The sequence below is a fragment of the Nesoenas mayeri genome (genome assembly GCF_963082525.1).
Source record: "Nesoenas mayeri genome assembly, chromosome: Z".
Taxonomy (NCBI): Eukaryota; Metazoa; Chordata; class Aves; order Columbiformes; family Columbidae; genus Nesoenas; species Nesoenas mayeri.
The window spans coordinates 37,416,186-37,438,652 of NC_137542.1; the positions used below are offsets into that span (position 1 = coordinate 37,416,186).

Consider the following 22,467-nt stretch of genomic DNA (forward strand, 5'->3'; position numbering starts at 1 on the left):
AAGGGGGAGATACAGAGAAACATGCTGCTGCTGGGTTTCTTTGCACCTGCCAAGAGGAAAACTGGGAAGCAACTAACTTCCTATTTCTGTCACCAAAGTCTTACTTCAGGCACGGTGCTGTAACACTAACCTCATTTGCCAAATAAAAGAGGGCACCCACTACAGAACATAACTGGAGTTTAAACTGTTTACCAGAAGTTAATGGCACTGCATGACAATCTTCTGAAGATATTTTAATTGTAATAGTGTTCTTGTACAGTAATGTTACCTTACCTTTAATTCTAGGTAAATGAGACCATTATAAAACAACAGCATTTCTCAGCATAGCGAAGTGCCATAAGTAAATGTTACGGGGACTGTGGAAGTCAGTTCTAACTATACATGAAGAGAAAAAGAACAAAGTTGAGCATGAAGAAATCTTGAGGTACAAGTAAATACCAGCCAGATAAATACGAGTAACAAAAAGCCAACAAAAATGTGTAAATCCTATGTAACCTTGAAGGAAGGGAATAAAATACTTCCATGTAGGACAACACTTGCTCAAGTAGGGCAATACTAATGTGTATTTATCAAATCTAAAATATTTCATACACACGAATACCGTCCTAACCATAGGTTCAATATCACAGGGAGCCAGAGGCAACCAAAACAAAGTACCTCTTTTCTAAGGTTGCAAGGGGAAACTGACACTGGAATAAGCCATCTTGGTCAAACAACTTGTCAACATTATGAGAAACACGTAAACCAGCTACAGGACAGAATGGTGGAGACACTAAAGTGGAAAAAAAGGAAAAAAATAAAAGAAAAAAATTACAGTTTACTTAGATAAGTATGCAAAAGTCACATCAATTAGATTCACAGTTGATGTACACAGTTAGGTGTCCTTCAACATATGAATTAAGTGGTAAGTTCAAAACCAAAGTGACTGAGATAAGGGGAAAAAAGTTTAGTAGGTAATGCCATTTGCTCTGGAGTTGGATGCAAAAAACTCAACTAATCCGAAATATTTTTCTATACAAAGAGATCAGGTAGCTATCATCCAAGGTCTTCATTAAGTAATACCAACCTGTCAACAGATGTGGATCACACAATATTCAGTATTTAGACAAAACACATATACCCTTTATCTTGCCAAGTGTAGCTCTCAGCAAAACTAGAAGTCTGGGAATTAATTTCAATGCTTATGAGCAGGACCAGCAAAATAAGAGCTACTTAATAAACCCTTCTTCTCACAATAAATTGGCCTGATCTGACAAAGAGCAGACTAATACGATCAACTGCATATTAACTAACAGTAATATCTGACAAGCATAAAAACCTTAAAGTCAATATTCAACCATGTTATTAATAAATGCAAGACTACAAAACAAACCTGCAGATAAAAAGGGTGGGTTGAGAAAAAAAGTTACAAGAAATAATAACAAAGAACAAATGTTACCATGTACAAAGGATAATGCAGGATCACTATAGTAGACTAACAGCTAACTGGCATATAGAACAAACAGAAAAATATAATTTAAAGAACATAGCATCAATAATGTCTTACTAAGCTTTCTTATCCCACAGTGTTAAATCGGCACAAAGAAATGGGAAAAGACAAACTGAGTAGTATCAAGTAATTTTCAAACTAGGTAAACAGCAAGGACTTGCTAAAACATTTATAAAATCTTAAGAGGCTATGGCAGTACTCATACATACTTAAAACCAGTTTGAAATTAACTAGTAAAAAGCACTGTAGGAGTTCAAGCACACAAAACTAGTCTATGTTGGTCAGAACTTACTTCAGCTCTAATTATCCAAATTAATACAGACTTGTGAAACTATACTAGAGTTTCTGCCTGTATGCCTCCTCATGTGCACCACATACTACCAAAGATCTTGATGCAACTACAGCACCTACGAAAAGATAGGTAAGATAACAGATGTGATTTCATTTCAGATGAAATCTGAAGAACTTTCCTGTTTACTACCCGCAGGACAGGCAACTGATTGGCTCTGAGGATACCAATGCATGTTTATTTCATCATGTCCATTCATATGATGTTTCACCCTGGGCTTCAGTAGCACCTTGACTTGGAGTCACCTCTACAAAGACAGTACTACAACCCAGAAACTAGAGCTCTTGTTTGCAAAGGAGGCAGTAAATGGAATAATACATGAGTACATGCTGCATAAACACAGGCAATAAACACTGTAGATTGTTGAGACAGTACCAAGCAGCACTGTATGACATGTAATACCTATAAATCCCCAACAGCTGCAACAGTCTATACCTCAAAGAACTTCCCTCTGAGAAACTGAAAGGATTTGAACTAAGAGTAACAGTATGTGGGGATCGAGAGGCAAAACACACACCTACAGTAAGAACTAGAGGTTAAGTGCTCAATTTTGACCATTAAAAATATCTTCAAAATTAGAGAGAAAATTGATATTTTTATCACTTAAGTCAATGCAAATATCAAAAACGAGAACATGTTTATGCAGAGATTAAAATATCACACACTTCTGGGTGTAGACTGTGTCCTTGCTTCTCCTGTCCAAAAATTTAAAAAAAAAAAGTTTGGTCTAGCACTTCTAATGATACTCTCTCACAACATTTAACAATAAGATATCATAATTTCAAACTATGATAATGATTTTTTTTTTTAAAGAAAAACTTACTACTAGGTTATTCCAAGTTATTTTACACTAACACAGGTGTTATCATGAAAAGGCTGAAGAAAAGGAACTTCATTCGGCCAGTCTCTATCGAAGTCACTGCCTCTGCTTACACAGAATTTTTTTTCTTAAACTAGAAAAAAAAAAAAAAAGGAAAACTCAGTCCCTAACCTAACTATCTGGAAAAGACAGAAGTTAAAAGAAAACCTTTTGTATCGACACCACAAAACCCCCTCTATTGCCTAACAGGTCTAACTATCAATACAAACAGAAATTGAATGGAAATTTTCAGCCTAAGACTTATTTCATAGTTATCTCTAAAGGTAAGGATCTACAAGACACATGGAAAGAAAGAACAGATTTGATTACTGTGTTTTTTCTTGCTTTTATTAATCTCTAATGAGAAACACTTTTATACCAGCATCAGACGAGACTATTAATAACTTGATAGGCTACCAATCAACTGCGAGCGGTGGAGGAACAAGCTAGGCCAACTCAATGTGAGTGATAACGCATTGTTCAACTTTATTGCCGTTAACAACACATACTTATAGGGGTTACAGTAATTATGCATACTTGTCACCTGCTGATTGGCTTAAGTCCAAAGGATACATTTGCCTTGACCCTCCTACCTGCGGCTAGCTGGCCGCCTGAGTTTCACGCCTTTTCGACTCCCCCCTCCCTGGAGTTGTTTACCAGACTTGCCAAAGTCACAGTGTCCTTGCTGTTCCCTCATGATCAGCAGTCTCTGCTGAGGCCTATTGAGGCACTGAGGCCTGGTTATGCTAAGCTCCTAAAACATGTCAAACCATTAACTTATCAGAACACAACTCTTATTAGAACAAACATTAGAACACAACTCTTATTAGAACAAATATTAGAACACAACTCTTATTAGAACAAACTCTGATCGTGCAACTGCTCCATGGATTCATGTCCTTTATCTTTAAGCCACTCCCTAACAACTCCCCCTCTTTCTTTTTGTACGAGCAGAGTTTGTCCCAATGTTTGCTCAAACATTCTTTTAATACAAGATAAGGCACAACTTAGGCACAAAAGTCCAATAACTACAATAATCAGAATAACTAACAAACTTTGCAAGATTGCTTTGATCCATCCTCCCAGTCCCAGCCACTTTGTGAGGCCTTCCAGGCCAAACAGCCCTACATCTTCTTTGATTTTCTGTGAGTGATCTATTAACTGCTTAATTTCTCTGTGAATTGATCGTGACTTATCTTCTAGATCCATACAGCACATACCATCGAAGTCCTCACATCCATGGCCATGGGCTAGGAGCAAAAAAATCAATGGCCATCCGATTTTGTAACACGGTATGTTGCACACTACTCATGCTCTCTGCTAAATCTGAAAGCACTCTACTGGTAAGGTTGGCTTGTTTCACTACCCAACAAGATAACTTCTCTAAATTTCTATGTGCTCGGGCAGCAGCAACACCTGGGGTAAAAAGTGACGCAAATATTATTTCCCATTTATTCCAGAGCCGTACATTATCATCACAGGTGTCATCAAGGGTTTCTGTAATGTCCCTTTTCCACCTTACAGGATTGGATCTATTTGGGTGACGGTGTGGCAAAGCTAGGCTAAGTTGACCGACTGTGCATGGACCTCCAATCATTCGGGCTGGTATACCGTTCCAGGCACGGTTGCCACAAATAAGAAACCACCCCACAGGTAGACGTTTAGGGAAATGGGAGACACCAACTGGGTGACTCTTATTATGCAGAACCTTTTGACACCATTGGCCCTCCCATTGTGTTTCATTATCTATTGGGGAGACTCGGGTCACGGTGAGATTGCAGGGCAAACTCCCTACTGCGCAGGTGGCTTTTAAGCTGTGGAAGAATATGCAGTAGGAAGCATTTAGGGAGTCTACCAATTCAAGTTCTTGTGGATCAGGACCATAAGGAAGCTTCTGCCAGTTTGGAGGCTGATTGAGAAAATCCTTGAGCCCACTCCATCCCGGGTGGGACGGTGATATTTTTCCTGCTGCTCAGAGAGTGATCGATTAAATAGACTATAGAAACTGTCATTCAATGGCACCCCGATAAGACACGTAACAAAGGGTGCACTTGGCGTTGCCAAGCTTGCACAGAAGGTAGTGGTATTTGCGGCTCTCCCAAGGGTTACCCAAACATTTTCCCAAGGATCGAACAATGATCTACTTACAAACCCGGTAACTATATAGAAACGTAACATTACAAACAGAGGTCACCACATCTTTCTCTGACGGACTATGCGGATTCTTCACCCTCAGATGTTCTCGGTGGTCGGCTGTCCAGAACTGCTTTAGTCCATCTAGCTGAAATCCACTGCGGGCCTTGTGGTCACTGGTCGGCGATTCATAGCCATGGTCAACATAACGAGACCTCCTGTAGATCCAAATCCAGCTGCTCCTCTATCCGCAGTTGACAAAGCCTCCATGTTCCTCGGTCAGATGAGGAGGGGGAATTAATTGGGCAATCTTGCTCCCCATTGGGATATGCACCAGTGGAAATAGCGTTTGAGCAACTACGGACATTGTCCCTTTAAAGTCCGCATCAATAATCCCAGCTAGAATAAAGAGTCGCTTTATTCCACTGGATGAACGTCCGATTAGCAGTGCGCCTTGTGGTTTGCCATTGATTAATACTGGCCCAAGAGTGCACACCTGGATCTTCTGTGGGTGTTGGTCTATTAGTGTCACGTCTACTGCTGTTGCCAGGTCCAGGCCGAGGCTCCCTTCTGTGGCTGGGCGCAAGGAGCCGGCAGGAACGGGCTGGAGCTGGGAACGGGCACTTGATGCTGTTGTAGGGTCGAAGGTTGCCTCTCAGCTTGGTGCAAGGGGGCTAGGGCTGCAAAGGCCTGCTGCTGGGTATGTATCAGGTCTTTCCCTAGCTCCCTCACTGCCTCCACTAGCATCGCCTGCGGCCCTACCGGCACCCTACTCATGCGATCTAGGATCTGTTCTACTGTTGCACCCCCTGGCAATGTTAGTATTACGGCTTTTGTGGCCTGACTGGTATTCTCTAAAACACACTGCCTTAATAATGCTGGTTTCATCCACTCCTGTACGTCTGCATGTTCTACAGCTGCAGCTACGCAGTCAATAAATTGCGTGAATGGCTCCTCTCTACCCTGCTTTATAGCCATGTATGATGGCGAGGGGGGAGGTCTTTACCACACCTATAGCTAATTGTGCTGTTCGCATGGCTTCCAGACAAATGTCCGGCCCTAATTGAAGTTGGGTGTCGATAGCAACAAACCTCCCCATCCCAGTTAATTGTTCAGCCGTCACTCCATAAAGGGGATCATTTGGATTTCTAGGGTGGTGTGCTGATATTTCACAATAGCGCTGCCAATGCGCTTGCCAGAGTAGTAATTGAGACTGGGTCATGATCATCCTCATGATGACCTTAATATCTTCCTGACATAGGAGGGTTCCCCCCTAGATATAGTTTAGTAATTGTTTTGTGGGTTCCCCATGCAACCCAGACTCATTCACTGTGCTACGCAGTTGAGACAACAACTTCCAGCTCAACAGGCTATAAGAACCCTGAAGCGTGTTATCATCAACTCTTTCAAAGCGAACAGGAAAAGCCTGGGCGTTAGTGAGGTCCCCAATGATATCATAGTGTTCGTTTTCGGCCGCTTGTTTCATTATCTCTATTTACTCTGGCTCGCCTTTGCGACCCCGGCGGCTTAGCTACCAGACCCACAGTTTCGTCTTCCTCCTCCCTCTCAGGCGGCGGAGGAGCCGTGGGGGTGCAGGGTCGCAGAGTGATTGGGGGGGGGGCGCGGCTGCGGAGGGATTGATGGGGGGAGCGCGGTCCAGGAGGGACTTGGAGGGGGGCTTACAGAACCAGTAACTTCAGCTTTTACTTTTTTAGTTACTGTAATGGGCATACCCCTAGGGGGGACTGGAACACGATACACTCCCTTCCTCCCCAGGCCGCTCTGTTACAACCGCGGCTAAATTGTTTTGTAACTGATACCTCTTAATATTGTTTACAACTTCCCGCCATGGTTTCATTGGTTTCTTTGCTGATTTATCCTCATCTATAACCATACCCCATAACACATCCCCTAGTTTTCGCCATTCACTAACATTAAAAAGAGAATCCGGATTCTGAAAACAACCCTTAACCTTACCTAACGTTACTAATCCCGCCAAATGCTTGATACAGCCTACTCTCCGCTTTTCTAAAAAGCGCTGTAATAAATCTAGGGCTACCTCGAGATCCATATTGCCGGCAGTTATACACTATCTATAATACGAAATATACTCTTATCCTATAATTATCGCTGATGCCTCCCCGATTCTGGCATCAGGTGCTGGTGCCTCCCTGATTCTGGCACCAGTTGCAGCCCTTTGTGGTAGCCCCCGCAGACGGCGAACCCCTTTCGGACGGCTCAGGCCTTCGGAACGACACGCCGTGTGACCAGCGTTCGGTCGCTCTTGACCCCCCGGTTGCTGCGGTACCGGTGCTTGTCTGCGTCCACCGCTCTCGTAATAATAGTTGTTTCCGTTTATGTCGAATTAAGTCCCTTTTTGGCGAGGGGGTCCCTGTTCGGGCGCCAGTTGCGAGCGGCGGAGGAACAATGCGTTATCCCTCACATTGAGTTGGCCTAGCTTGTTCCTCCACCGCTCGCAATCAACTTCTGATATAAATGAGCACCTTGTCTTTTAAATAACACTTGTAAGAAAGCAGCAGCATTCAAGCAAAAACATAGACCTAACTTTTCCTAAAAATCAAGAAAGCCATCAAAATATGCAAATACTTGCTTGGGACACAGAAAGAGCGCTACGTAAAGAGTACTGAAATGTAAAATGGAAAAGCAAAATATTTCTGTGGCATTTTAAGGCCATGTCTCTTAAGCAGTCTCCGTAATGAAAAAGTGGGGTACTGAAAATGAAGTGTTACTGAAGAACTACTGTAGCAGTAGTTTTCAGCTGCAATTTCTATTCAGCATAGATACTAGCTGTTTGCTACACCCTATCAACTCAACATCCAGAGATCAATCTCCTCAAGAACTTTCCCACTATAGGTGTAAAATCACTGGACGTTATGTGTACTTGGATTTTTATTTGTTTCACATGTAATGCTGACATATGCAAAATTTAACCATAAGTCATTGCCTCTCATTATGACATGCCCAGCCTGCCTCGGGACTTAACTGAGAAATGTACCTCTGAAAGCCAGCAGCCCTTGTGAGAAAGACAATCCATATTTCTGCTAACTGACATGAGGAATGCCGAGATTTAACTAAAGGCCTTCTCATCCTGTAAGAAGCCAAGCTTTTAGCGGTAGATGCCACTAATACTATGAGCACAAGAAAATGGTGGAACTGACACTTCTCCTGTACAATCTGTTTGACACACTGCAAGGTAAAAAGCCATGACCAACAAGAAATTGGACCAAAAAAACTGGCATTATCAAGACTATTTGAAATATGTGTTTACATCCCCTACCTTGCCGTAAGTGTATACTGTGTCTTGAGACACTAGCTAACAATAATATTAAGCCATCACAATCAGCAAGACCTTTTATAAATAACCATCCAGATCACAAACAACAAACCTCTATTTTTTCCCAGTAGTGTTTCAAGGCATGTGACACTCAGTAATGTACTTTACAAAATTGCACTAAACTTAATGAAAAATGTTTAGAAGCCTCTTTTGAGGTTCTTGTATCTAAGAGAAAGGGAAAAACATACCACATGCATTTCTTTGTCAGCAAACATTATTGAAAGATGCATAGGAAACGTTGGTAAATGTCTGAATAACTATTAGAACAAACCATGCACTGTATAAGGTTTCAGTTGCATGAAAGTACAGATGCTTCTAACATGACCCATCTTAGAGCATTGCTACATTCTGTTTCAATGATGAAATACATGAAGAGCAGAATTCTAGTAAGCGTGACAGAGATCACACTACACATGAAATTAATCCACTACGTCACCCACAGGTAAGCTCCTGTAGCAAACAATCTGAAGCAAGAAGTGTACAAAGTGTGAAAGTATGTCATTGATATAGCTCATTTTATAAAAACAAGACTGTTCAATAGTAAAATTTTTACAATGCTTTGTGATGAGATGAGGAGTGACCATAAAAACCTTTTGTACCAAGAAAGGTTCACTTCTTAAAACCATTTCTGACCTTGAAGATTAGTTTTTGGTGGGGTCTGGGGTTTTTGCTTCTTTTTTTTTTTAAAACAAGAGACAAGTGTTGCAAATTTGCTGACAATTTCTGTGAAAACACGTGGTCACCAGTAGGACACTACCTAGCAGTTTCTAAAAAGTAAATACACTTAGTGTATACCTTCCAGGTGAAGTGACATTATAAAAATGAGAAAGCAACTGCTTTTCAAAAGAAACTGATGCTCTGGAGAGAGCACTTTGAAAACAGATGTTTGGAAAGGTTTCCATAATTATGAAATTTTATTGGCAAAACCAATGCATGTCACCTATAAAACTGTCATATCTATACACTTAAAAAGCTGGGAGACAGAAATTTCTAAGCTGTTTAAAAATCTCCCAAAAAGTTTCAGTAGGATTCAAATACATTTGTTAAAAAAATCAAACTGCAAGACATTCTCATTAATTTGCAAGAACAGACTGACACTAAGGCAGCTAGAAATTTACTAGCCAGATTTTAAGAAAAAACTTCGCATTAATTAGTTGATAGGATTGAAAAAATTACTATAATAATTTAGTAAGGACAGTTAAGGATGCACTTCTTTCATTTGGAACTATGTATCTTTCTGAGGTATCTTTTTCAGCCATGCCAGCCACTGAAACCAAGTACCAAACCAAACTGAACTTAGAACCATACCTTCAATAAGAATATTCATCGTTGTTTTTTCAGTGAGTGCAAAAGTAGTTTTTTGCTATTAACAAAGTAAAATATTTTCAAATATTATTTAGAATAGAATCATAGAGTCATTTCAGTTGGAAGAGACCCTCAGGATCATCAAGTCCAACCATAACCTAAATCTAACTCTAGCACTAAACCATGTCCCTGAGAACCTCATCTAAACACCATTTAAACACCTCCAGGGATGGTGACTCAACTACTTCCCTGGGCAGTCTGTTCCAATGCCTGACAACCCTTTCCATGAAGAATTTTTTCCTAATATCCAATCTAAACCTTCCCTGACGCAATTTGAGGTCATTTTCTCTTGTCCTGTCACTTGCTACTTGGGGGAAGAGACCAATACCCTCCATGCTACAACCTCCTTTCAGGTAGTTGCAGATTAGCTGAAGATCTTTATAAGATCTTTATCTTATAATTTTAAAATTTCTATTTCATTTTTATGTCTAATAATGGTGGTGTTAGTAAGGCAGTACATGTATGTAATTTACAAATGAACTATACATACATTGGAGGTGCATGTTCAAATATTTTTTACTGATAAGAGTTCACCAACAAAAATATCGGAGACCATATAGCAGAGAGAAGCCTTCCTTTCTCCCTATCCCAGACACATTAAGCAAGACTTGCCTATTGAAACTGAACATAAATCTGTAATCCCTTTGACAGGATTACCTAAGACCCTCTTCCACATAAGCGGTATTTCAGATTAAATCCTTTTACTCTAGATGCTAACACTAGGAGTACGCACATATTTACACACACATGTATTCAAGAAGAAAATTCACATCTGTCATCTCCTCACAATAAAGGGGAGCCTCAGGAACAAGTAACTTTAAAGTCTCCCTTTAACTGCTCCCTTTGCTTAAAGTTTCAGCAATTTTCACACACTTCGTACAACAGTACAAGCAGTAGTGTGAGCACTCTGAAAACATTCTCACTCCTCGTCAATAAATTCACATGTTGCTAAGGGCTCTACAAGAATAATTGTTTCTGACATCATTGTTGCTGCTCTCTAATCCCCTCTGTGGTGTCAGTACCATCACTTAGAGACAACAGCCTCTGCTTTTCAAAACAGCCTGTTTTAATAAACATTCTAAAGGTCTGATGAAGGAACGGAACAAGCAGGAGTGAACAGGCAGTATTTCTTAAGACCGCTGTCCTGAAACTGAAGTATAAAACAGTGCATATCAATGCAGAATTTAACAAAAACTAAACAGATTTCAAATGGAAAAGGGTTTTTTTGGTATTTTTCAATTTTAATACACACACATTCCACAGTGTATGACAATATACTGCAAATATTTTATTGAAGTGCTTAAACTGCTACATGGTGTAACTCCTCCCATTTCCCACAAAGCATATCATTGCTGACATGACTAAGAAAAAGGGAAACAGCATACAGAACTCCTACTACACTGCAGTGCCTACCAGCATCACTGGAAATTTAGAGAGCTTGTTTGCCAGAGTTTTTAAAAACATAACTGTTCGAGTTTTTGAAATTCATATGAAAATTCATACACGATATGGAGGTTTGATATAGATTTCTAATAGCTCAGATGACATTTTCTTGATCTGCTGAAATGGATACCCTAACAGCCAGCTATAACAAGGCAAAACTAATCATTATCAGCTTGAAAGACGTCTACAAGCTTTTCAGAGCTTGAATACAAGTAATCTCTTCTTTTAACAAGTTTTATTAGCAGAAGTCCAGAAACGGTTTAATCTTTGAGGTGCAAAAAGAAAGGCAAGATAATCTAAGAAGGAAATATGCATATTAGCTACACAAAATCAATGGAAGCTACCTCTGTAAACCAAATAATAAGTAAAAGCATTTCACACTGTACTAAAATTTGACTTTAAAAATAATTGCTGCATTAAAGACAAAAAAAGCCCTGTCTGACAGCAAGACAGTTTACTTGCATTAGAGAAACAGAACCTAAGTTATATAATAAAGATGTTATACCATAAATTCAGGGAGATAACAGCTGTGAAGGCAGACACAACAACCTTGGTCACTTACTTTTCCACCTTTCCCTAGGGAGTTTCTTAATTTTCCCTGCATTTTTTAAGGTGTAGTCTATAAGTGACTCCTCCTCTAGATAGAGCTTTAAGTATCATCTCATATAGTCTAGGTAGGGTCCATAATTTGACTAACTCTTCCTGCAACATGTAATGCCCATTACTGCAAAGTCACACCACCGACCTCCACAAAATTAATCACTTGGACTGGCACTCCTAATTACCAAGATTCTGGTATCATATCTCTAGGGCTAAGATGCAGGAACACTAAGTATCTCCTCAGAAAAGGACTGTAATACTGTCAAAATTACCTTTCACCTGTTGTCTAATGTTGTTACATAAATATTATCTCAGAAACAGCAATTCTTGTCCTCTGCTCCTTCGAGTTCCCCTTACAGAAAAGGAGAGGCAAAGTGCATTATTTCTTGCCATTTCTCTTCCTGTACAGGCCACAGTCTTTGCCTTTGCTTAAGATGTTTTACTGGAAACAGTTCAGCAAAAGCCAAAAGTGGACGCTTTTACCCACCACGCTGTGGACACTTGAGGTAGAGTAAGAGATGGTTTGGGTACAGCTTAACCAGCCTTTTGCCTGTGCTTCCGTACCCTCATTTCTACTTCTTCCCAAAAATGCTTGATTAAAACTGCAAAGTAAGAGAAAAATCTCTACTATTTTCAGGCAGCTATCATAAATTAAGACTATGCTGTCCTTCCATCACCCTTTCTGAACATAGTCAAGACAAGTCTCTCTGCAGGACAATCCAGCCTACTTTCTTTGTTCAACAACTCTGGTTATCTCTGCCTACCTTAAACACAATCTGAGAAACAGTCAGCATACAAGACTTCTTTCTCAGCTAACTGTTCACTTGTGTTTGACAATTTACCCTGTTTCATCATGTCACATTCTGTATTCCCTTTGCCCTGGTCCTCTACTGCTGACTGCTTCTAACCAACTCTATTTTGCAGTCTAACTTCCTTTTTTTCCTGTCTTCCTCACTCATTAATGGGCTTCCAACAAACCCAATTCCCACAGAAATTACAAACACTATCAAGACTAGAATAGGAAGTGTAGATGGAAAGAGGGGTTAGGCTACAGAATAGAGACGTTGTCAATATAATGTATGCTGAAGTACAGTATTTGCTAACATTAACTGTTAAAGACCATTTGTGCTTTCAGGCACTTCATTACTCAAAATGCAATTCCTGCTTTTATTAAGTCACTCTTCCAAGAATGTGTCACATAAGCCTTCTTCCCCAGGCAAATAATATATTTTTTTAAATAAATAAATAGGTAAAATGAAAATGGTATTATGTGTTTAAAGGTGTCCATGAATCAGCAACCTTGCAGTACATTCACTGCACTTTGTTCAACTGAAAAAGATGAAGAAACAAAAACCCCCCAAACCCAAAAAAAACAAAAAAAACCCATACCTCCAAAAAAACAACAACAACAAAACCCAAAGAAAACAAAAAACCCAGCAACTAAAAAACCAAGCCAAAACCAAACACAGAGAGCAATACACAAGACTCTACACAACTGTGGAGGATCATAAGGCTATGGAAACAGAAACAAATATGATAGATAAAGCACTAATGATGATTTCTTCAGTACTGTTGGACTGAGACACTTTTCTCTACCATGCAAACAAACCACAGCAATGATGACAAAGTTAGCTGTCAATAATGACTTGAAGAAGCAGGCATGCAACAGTATATACTAAAAACAAGTAGCTTGTTCTCAGAATGGGATTTCTACCTGAAAAATTATAGTTTAATGCACGTCAACAAACTGAGGTGTAAAGTCTATAAGAAGCACCTTCCAGAATATGTAGTCAGGAAACCTTTCTCACCCGTAGCCCTCGAGTCAAGCAGTTGTATTTGTACAGCAGCACTTGTCAAATCTTACTTGATGTGGAAGCTCGACACACTGAAATAATTTCTCTGCTCTTCTTTATAATCACTGTCTCCAGATGCTCCCTCCATACTCAATAGAAATTTATGTCTGCATGTAGTACTTATCTACAAAGTACTTTGCAAGAAAAGCCATGCAGCTTAATGACAGCACCAAAGGAGAATTTTTCACATTTGTTTTTACCTGTGGTTTGTTTGTTTTCAATAAATACAATGAAACCGAAGAATGCTTTGGAGAGATGACAGGCTTAAACAGCCAGATCACTGAAACAAATTAAAAGCAAGTAGCCTGTCAGAAAGTCATTAGTTCCCTTCAAACACCTTATGTTGAGCTTTACTAACTTAATCATTAAAATAAGGTGCCCCTGACAGATCGCAAAACGAGGAAGCAAGTCTGCTAATTTACATAAGGTACTAGGAAGAGAAATTCTAATACGGAAAGCTACACAAGTCACATTATAAAAGAACTGATTGAGAACTTAGACTCCTGTGTGAGGTGTAGGTTAACAATGGATCCAGGATCGATGATTCCAAATGCATTCATTAGGTTAAGCTACCTTAAGAATCTTCTGTTTTAAAAACAGCAGGGAAAAGAATACCAATTTGAGCAAAATAAAGTTCAACACACTAAAAAAAAAAATAAATTGTGCGGGGTCTTCGAAAAGCATCTGACAGTGGACTTGTTGTCATTGTTCTCTTTGTTTTGGTTTTTAAAATTTACCAGAAGTTGAAGGAAGGCAAGCCTTTAAATATTAAGAGCCCATTCAAAATACGCAGAAGTAACAGATACTAAATGGCAAACTTAAAATTGCAAGTCTAAAAGCAAGACTGTTTAGGTAAATGCTATGTGTTTTTTAGTTTTATTTTAAAAGAAATCTTAACTATTTAATTTGGTTTAAATGCATGCAGAAGATTTATCTTATTTATCACCATCACTGAAAAGCAGAGGGACCAAAGAATATAAAGTCAGGCTATAAAGTGTTATTTCCTGTTTATTTCCTTAGCCATTACAAAGCATGAACTCCACTGAGTTTTTCTGATATGGGACAAGAACTGAAAGAGATGCATTTTATTTCCAGGCCTGCAGATTATAATCTGCTGCCACTACTATAAATTTCCCCCAAAGCAGAGGTATCAAAACTATACTGATCACCTACCAGCCTTCATGACCCTATGAACCACATTGCAAGTCTTTATTTGAGAGCCAGAAGTCACGCAGCTTAAGAGAGCAAAGAAATTCCAGAAATCCTTCACAGGCAGAAGATATCAGCAGTACCCAGGGGTCTACTACTCTCTTGTGCAACCTGACCATCTTTCAACATGCAGCTGGTTCCAGGAGCAACACAAGGATATCTTTACCAGAAGCTCCTTGTAGATAACCAGCAGAAAAGTATTAAAAGGAATTTAATTTAAAAAAGAAAATTAAAAAAAAAAAAAAGAAAATAAACCCAAAAACCTCCACAACACTTGGGAGGCCACATGTGCATAGGTCTGGTGTATACACTGCCTATATCACAAAACTTCACTTTGTTTTGAGGAATGTGAAAGGCTCACATCAGCTAAAATTTTGAAGATCTCAGAATGGGTAGAACTGCATCTAAAATATGTGGAACAGGTATTTAGCAGCCAGTTACGTTAGACAAAGACTGGGACCTGGATAAACTCAGCAGAAGTCCAAAAGCCAAACTAGACATCATATGCACAATAATAAACCGCATAGCAACAATAAGCTGCATAATAAACTTATAATTTCTTATTTAGTTGGAAAGGTTTCTAGAAAAAAAAAAACAAACACTTGGGCTTTGATACATCTTCTATCTGAATTCTTCCCCAAAAGAAGTTAAAAGAAGCTTTTAAGTTGGATCTGGACACCTCATGCTTTAGTATGCTTAATTCTGCAAGAGATTATTCCTGATAAAATAGCAACTCCCTAACCAAAGAGAAGATTATGGCTAACAGAAGTGAAGAGCTTGCTTTATCTGCTAGCTGTTCACAGTAAGTTCTACCAACAGTTTCCTTTACCATTCACTGACTTCTGTTGATCTGAGAGTTCCTGTGCACTAACATGTAAGTATCTATCTCTACATGCATAGTTCTATGTATATACTCTTTCAACATACACATCCATTTTTATTATCTATTGAACTTCTACCAGAAAGAAGCCAGCACATGGAGATAAGTCTGCAAATATGTTTGAGGAATGTCTGTTTTAACTCTCACATTTCTTGAAAGCAAGAACCTGAAGTTGTAGCTTTCAATTAATCTATTTACCTCCTACAGAAGGTATGGATTTATATAGTAAATTGAAACCTACTGACAAAAGTCTTGACTATCTTCAGTTGACAAAGCAAACTCACTGAAATTACCACCTTCTATTAAAATCAGCTTTCAGGTGTGTGATTAATGGCGAAAGTCTCTGGTGTAAGCAGCTGCTTTCTGCTTCCTGCAAAAATAAGATTACCATACATTCTAGCCAGCTACCTTCCAGTTAAACTGCACTGAGCACATCCCTTTTTACCTACAGAGAACGAAGGTTTGCTTAAGTCCTCTATACTTTGTTCTGCAGGAAATACCGAAAGGGCAAAAAGACAGGAAATCAGCTTGTTAGTCCATTTGCACCAATGTTTTACTTCTGCAGTCCCTGTTCTACCTGGAGTTTGTCTTGCAGTTCTGGTATAACCACAATTCCTTGCTGATTAAGCTTTCTTATTGCTATCTAACCCTAATGTATTTACTCAAGTTTGCAACAGGATGCTTTCAAGAGCTCTACACAAAGATGGTTTGCTTGACTTAAGAGTCAGCTTCTCAGAGTATTGCTATAAAGCTTTTGTGTCTACACTCATTTGCTGTCCAGATGAACAGTATCTGTGACGTTTTACCTTGAGCCACCTAAAAATATTTCTGAGTAGTGACTTCAAGTAAACAAGAAAGTGGAGAGTAGATTCCACTGTAATTATTCCTCAGAAATTAGATCATCAAGCAATGAGATTAGATAATACTGTTTATGCTAGTCTACAATTTCCATCATGCTCAGTTCTAGTACTGAACTACAGCTTCAGAGGTTGCTGAAATAAGCACGGGAAGTCCGAAGAGTGGAGCCAGTTTTTCAACCACAAAAACACAAGAGATGCACTTTTCCACTTGTAGCAAAACAGAACTTCAGGCTCAACACCAGCAAAAAGCGAAAGGCTCATCTACTAAACAGATGAACAGATGCAATGCTGGAAAGAAGTGTAGGAGCATGGCAAACTGGACATTCCGTTCCCACACTTCAGAAAACAGTCCAACTTCACAGCCAGTCACAGGGAGTAAAGGACAGCTACAATTCCTTACTACCATGCTGACTCAAAAAAAAATAGAAGGTTTGTGATCAGTACTTTCTCCAGCCCTCCTACTGCTGCTGAAATACTGCTGGCTTTCCACAACTTCTCCAAGTCACAGTGTTTACATAAAACAATACAATGCAATATCCACAAGGATAGAAGTGATGACAGCAGCTCCCCTACATCAAGCTATATTTAATTGTTATCAAGCTTGTCACTCCAGAATGACAGCCACGGAAGTTTACACTAGACATCAAAGGAAGTGAATGGCTTTACTGTACTTGTAAAGTGTCACATTTGCAAAGCGACACAAAGTTTCAAAGATTTCTTGTAGTCATCATCAATGCTGCTGTTCAGATTATCACTGGATTGGCCTTCATCTCTTCTTCTTTTCTATGAATTCTTCAGAGTTTGATCTTCTTTACAATTTATTCCCAGCAGCAATTTTCTATTGCTTTCTTCACTTGTTCCCCTTCCCTCCCTAGCATTCTGAATGCAATGGGACCACTAGGAGCTTCGTAAACGTATTTTCTTACTGATGTCTACTTCCATTCTGTAGAGTTCACATTTCCAGACTTGAAGGCTAAACAAAGCAACACTTCCCAAGCTACAGTTAGCTATCTGTGTGCAGTACTAGCTCGCTAAGGTAATTCTTCTTCAAATAAAAACTATCTAGAAACTCACAAAGACGACAGAAAAAAGACTAAACAACAGGGGTAAGTCATATAAAGATATTTTGTGTCACACTCCTTTTGCAATAATTATTTTAATAATGGAACTAGGCTAGACAGAAGAAGGTACCATCATTTAAAATGGAAAACTTTCACCTTTCATTTACAAAAAAGAGTTTCCTGATAATACATGGCAAACATGAAAATAAGCTTTCTAAGACCTGCTTGTGAATTACAGTATGTACTTAATGGCCAATACAAGCCTAGGAAAAAACATTTTTAGCATTTTAAAGCTTTTTAAAGCTTTAAGGTGTGTTCAGCAGAACATTTAAGATGAAGTCCAAAGTCCTGCTTTATAGGCAAGTATCAAGTTCTGAGTACTATGCATTTTCCTCATACTTACTTTTAATGAAGTTCATGGGAACTTCATGATGTTTAGCTTGTTCAGTCTTAGGACTTGCTACGACTGTTAAGTAACTTTGATATACTGGTATTTATGGGCAGTCACAGTTCAAAACAAAGTAGGTTTCCCATATACCTTTAGCAAGGTGGCTGGTTTCAAGTAGTAAGAAAATTCACATACAAAATCATCAGTCAGTACCTCTGGTAAATTCGTGGTTTTTGGAGGTCTTACATTTCAGAAGGCTAGCCTTGTTCACATAATTTTATTTGTTCATGCTTCTCTTCTCATCTGACTACGCTTTTTTCCTTTTTTTTTAAGTAACCAGGAATATTTCATCCCCTACTAGGAGAAACTCTGAATTTGTTTGCTAACTGAAATAGTATCAACTTCAATGAAAGCAGAAATTTTCAGAAATAATTATGTATCAGACCCTACAAATTACTCCTAGTTTTGAAAGATTACTGGATTTCTAGGACATTTCTCTGTATAACAGGAAGCTTGACATAAAGTTCAAAGTTAAAGTTTATTTAGTTTTACTGTTCATAGATTTCCTTGTGATTTGCACCTAAAGTTGCCTAAACAATTATCTCTTCCCCTTCTTCCCACTCCATCATGCACTTTGCTACATGCAAGCTCAATGGCCAGCATGTTCTGACTGATGAGCTGGCAATTATGTTCTTCTTGCATTTCTTCATTTGAGGCAATAATTTAGATCTCTTTCTATTCAACTGGAATTTTCCATAAAGTCCACTGAAAATAGTTTTCTTTATGTCCCTCTGATTGACAGAATCAGCTAACTGGTTCAACAGGCTGTGATCAGGAAGAGAAGCAGGAAGACAGATGAGCAGAATAACAGCACAGTCACAACCAACGTCTTGGAAGTATAAAACCACCTTTTATTAGCAAGTTTACTTTGACTTATTCACCCTTCAGCATTCATCATATTTCCAGTTTTAGAAATCTAAACTTTCTAGCACAGGAAGGACTGTTTGCACTTAGCACTGCTCCACAAAGAGAGCTTAAATCCACCCCTACAAACTGGCTCACATCCTGCATGTATGCAGGGAAGTTCTAATCAGGCTCTTCCAAACACATGAACGCTCTCCATATGCTATGTTGAAGACTAGCATTGAACATTAGAGGACTTATACTTTTTTTTTTAATTACAGAAAAACCCCACAAAACCACCACCAACAAAAAACCCCAACACACACAACACCAACCAAAAAAACCAACAACAAAACATGCTGGAAGCTGTACTTCCACTTCAGAAAACCAAGTTAGCACTTTCACTGATACTCCTCTGACAACTCTAAAAAGGAAATAATCGTGAGGTACTCTATATCAAAAAAGAAAATGAAGAGCCCACTTCTCTACCTTTAGAGACAGTCTAGTTGAGGGTTTTATACAACACAGACATATACAACTTTATAGACAGTCGCTTTATTTCAACATTCTAATCCAATGTATCAGCTTTTCACACTTTAGAGATTTTTTATTCTCAAAAGGATAGTACTGTTCTATTGGATGCTAACGCAGTTTTAATACTATTTAAGGTTTATTAAGTAAGGTGTATACAAGATCATTACAATTCTTAGCTGAAGTGATGTGAATGTAACAAGCAGATGAGGCACTTGAAAGAAAGCACACCTAGTCCTCCTAACTATGGTATCCTAGCTAACCAGGAAGCTTTGGCACCAAGTTCAAATATAAACCAGCTTTACTAAACAAAATACAGGAGAATACACAGCCAAGAATAACTAAAATGAGGAAGTGCTTACCTTGACTCTCCACTACTGTTTCTTATGCTTTCTTCATCACTGTGCCCATTCATTGTAAATATTAAGAAGTTTAAAATATAAGTCCACTCAGGTTACAATGTGGATATCAAGAATCCCCTTCTTGGTACTTTATGTTTTCCAGGTGATGTGTTTGCTCTACTGTTCTCTGGAAGTATGCAAGATTTGTCCCAAAATACCTAAAATAGTAAAGGAAAATGTTAACACAATTTGAAAGTATGTTTTCAACTAAAAAGATACCAAAAATAACTTGGTCTTTCACTAACAGTGAAAGACGACATCACAAAGCTTTTTATGTATTATCTGTTCATGGTTGATCATTTTAGCACCATGTTCTTTTAACCCTCCCCCCCAAATTAAAATCTCTCTGGATGTCTATGAAAAATAGAAAAAAAAAATTATCAAGAGAAGTACACATCTTCTTATTAGTTACACTTTAAAAAAAATGAAGAACTAAATGAAATACACAAAATATATGAAAGACCTGTCCAGCTTTCTGTTTGACTGCAGCTGAGTTCCAGCACACAGGTCGCTTTATGCAGCTTTTCACTGATGGTGTTATAAAGATGTCAATTTCTACTGAACTAATAGCTGCAGAATATGAAATGTTATGAAAATACATTCACTTTAGCATTGCAGGGTGAGAAGAACAGTTTACTGCATGTCTGCATCCTTGTGGCTTAACTTTTGACATAGTACTGTCTTCAGGAAAAGTAGATCTAAATTTTAAAGAAAAACTGCCTACCCGAACACGTAGGTAAAAACCATAGATATTAATGTTCTGCTAAGATTTGCTTAGTAAAAAGTACTTCATGCACAAAACATAGTGGAAGCATTTCTAGATATGCATATGATGTTTACATGCACTTGTAGGTGGACGTAGGAAGATAAAGACTAACCCGTTTAAAACAATTGTCTCCGCTAAATCAAACAAGCAAGATCCCACAGATGGAATGATCATTAATTCAGACACAAGAGTATCTTAAATCACATCACTGCAGTATCCGATGCAACTACAGAAAGTTTGGGCTGGCATTAAATGGACTGCAAGTATAAACTCGCTGATAAAGTGCAGCCCCTCTCACAATTTAGTGGTATGAAACTGTTCAGGGGCTCGCCTGATGACCGCCTGCCCTGAGGTGCTCTCCTCTAATACGCAACCGCCCAAAGCATGGCTCATCGGAAGGGCGAGGGAGCCTCGCTCCGGGGTGAGAAATGCAGTCAGACGCTCGGGCCACTCCGGCCAGCAAACAAAGGCGGAGAGGGAGGAGAAAGTCACAGAAAGGAGGCCTGCAACACCGAGGGGCCGTGTAGCGCGATCGGGGACCCCGCGACGGCGAAGAAGCGCCGGGCCCCTCCCCGCGGCCCGGCCGCAAGCCCACGCTCTGCGCCGCCCGGCAGCAGGTTCCCCGCCGCCTGCCCTCCCGCGCGTACAAACATCCCCTTGTTTCAGGGCCCAGTATCCTCTGAACCCCGGGAAACACCTCCAGCAGCGGTGAAACTTGCTCCCAGGCACCCGTTTCCGGCCCTGCGGCGATCCCAGCCCCGGCCGTCCGCACTGCGCTCCCGCTCCCACGCCTGCTCTTCCTCTGCCCGCCCTCACAGTGCTCCCGTGGGAGCTGGGGCGAGCGTTGCCTCCCGCTCTCAGAGCGGGCCCTCCACGGCGGCGCGGCCTGCACAAGTGCCGCTCCCGGCCAAGGCTCCCTCGCATGTCCCCAAGGCCGCAGCTGTCCTCCCTCGCTCGCTTCCCCCGGCGCCCCCCATGGCCACAGCACAGCCACGGCCGTTCTCCACTCTCCTGGGCGGCTCGACACTGGCTCCCCCCGCAGGAGCCAGCGAGAGCGGCTCGACTCCGGCTGCCGGCCTCGGCCTTCGCAGCTCCCTCCCTCCGCCGAAAACAGCGAGCAGGCCTAAGAACCCAGGCCCGCCTTGGGCATCCATTCCCACCTGGCCGACAGGGGCCCGGGGCCCCATCTCCTCAGCACCGGCCGCCTCCCATTCCATCCTCGGAAGCCACACAACTCCTGGCCGGCGAAAGGGAGAGAGGCCATGGCGGGCCTCTACTTACCTGTGTGCGCCCGGTCCGGCCTTCCCACAGGGCCGCCCCGGCCCGAGGCTGCGCTACGCCCCACGCGGAGGTTCGTGCCGCAGCCCAGGGTCGGGGGCTGAAAGCGCGGCAGGGCCTAGGCCGCCGCTCCTCTCGCTGGCCGCCGGCTCCTCACAGCCCCGCGCGGTCGGCTTACTCGCCGGATCGAACAATAGGGCCCCGAACCAGGGAGGGAGAACCAGAGTGGGCGCTGCGCCGCTCTGCTCCGCCACCGCTTCCTAAGTCCTCCCGACCGCCGCCATCATGCTGCCGCTCCGCCGAGCCTCCCCCTCCCTCGGTCGGATGGAAACCCCGGGCGTGATGTCAGTCCTGCGCCCTGGGACCGACCAGCAGCAGCAGCAGCAGCAGCAGGAGGAGGAGGAGGAGGAGGAGGAGCCATGGCCGGAGGCGACGGACAGCGCCGCCGGGCCGCTTGGAGGAGGGAGGAGGGTGGCGAAGGCAGGATGGGCCGCTCACCGTGCCGGGGGCCGGCGGGGCTGTCGACAGCGCCCACCCTCACTGGCCTGCCGCAGGGAAGGGGCGCGGGGGCCTTTTCAGCTCCCAGCCCTGTGTGCAGGCGCCGGGCGCGGCCGGCGCGGAGAGGCGCCGCAACCCGAGCAGTGCGACCGCAAGCCCGGCACGGGTCGCACATTAACGTTCTGCGAAGGAATTTTTTGTGTTTGCTCTGAAGTTTTCGGTGTAGAATCACAGCCTGGCGACAAA

General features: G+C 41.2%; 1 protein-coding gene across 2 annotated transcripts in view; it reads right to left on the reverse strand.

Annotated features, from left to right (window-relative positions):
• The window catches only part of CHD1 (chromodomain helicase DNA binding protein 1), a 65,655-nt gene extending 43,582 nt beyond the window's left edge, over positions 1–22,073 (reverse strand). For both annotated transcript variants that reach the window (XM_080362043.1, XM_080362042.1), the window contains exons 1-2: positions 21,727–22,073; positions 19,641–19,837 (exon numbers count right to left, since the gene is read on the reverse strand). In XM_080362043.1, the coding sequence (XP_080218169.1) occupies positions 19,641–19,693 (53 nt within the window). In that variant the 5' untranslated portion in view covers positions 19,694–19,837; positions 21,727–22,073. The remainder of the gene's footprint in view (positions 1–19,640; positions 19,838–21,726) is intronic.
• Between the last annotated feature and the right edge of the window lie 394 nt (positions 22,074–22,467).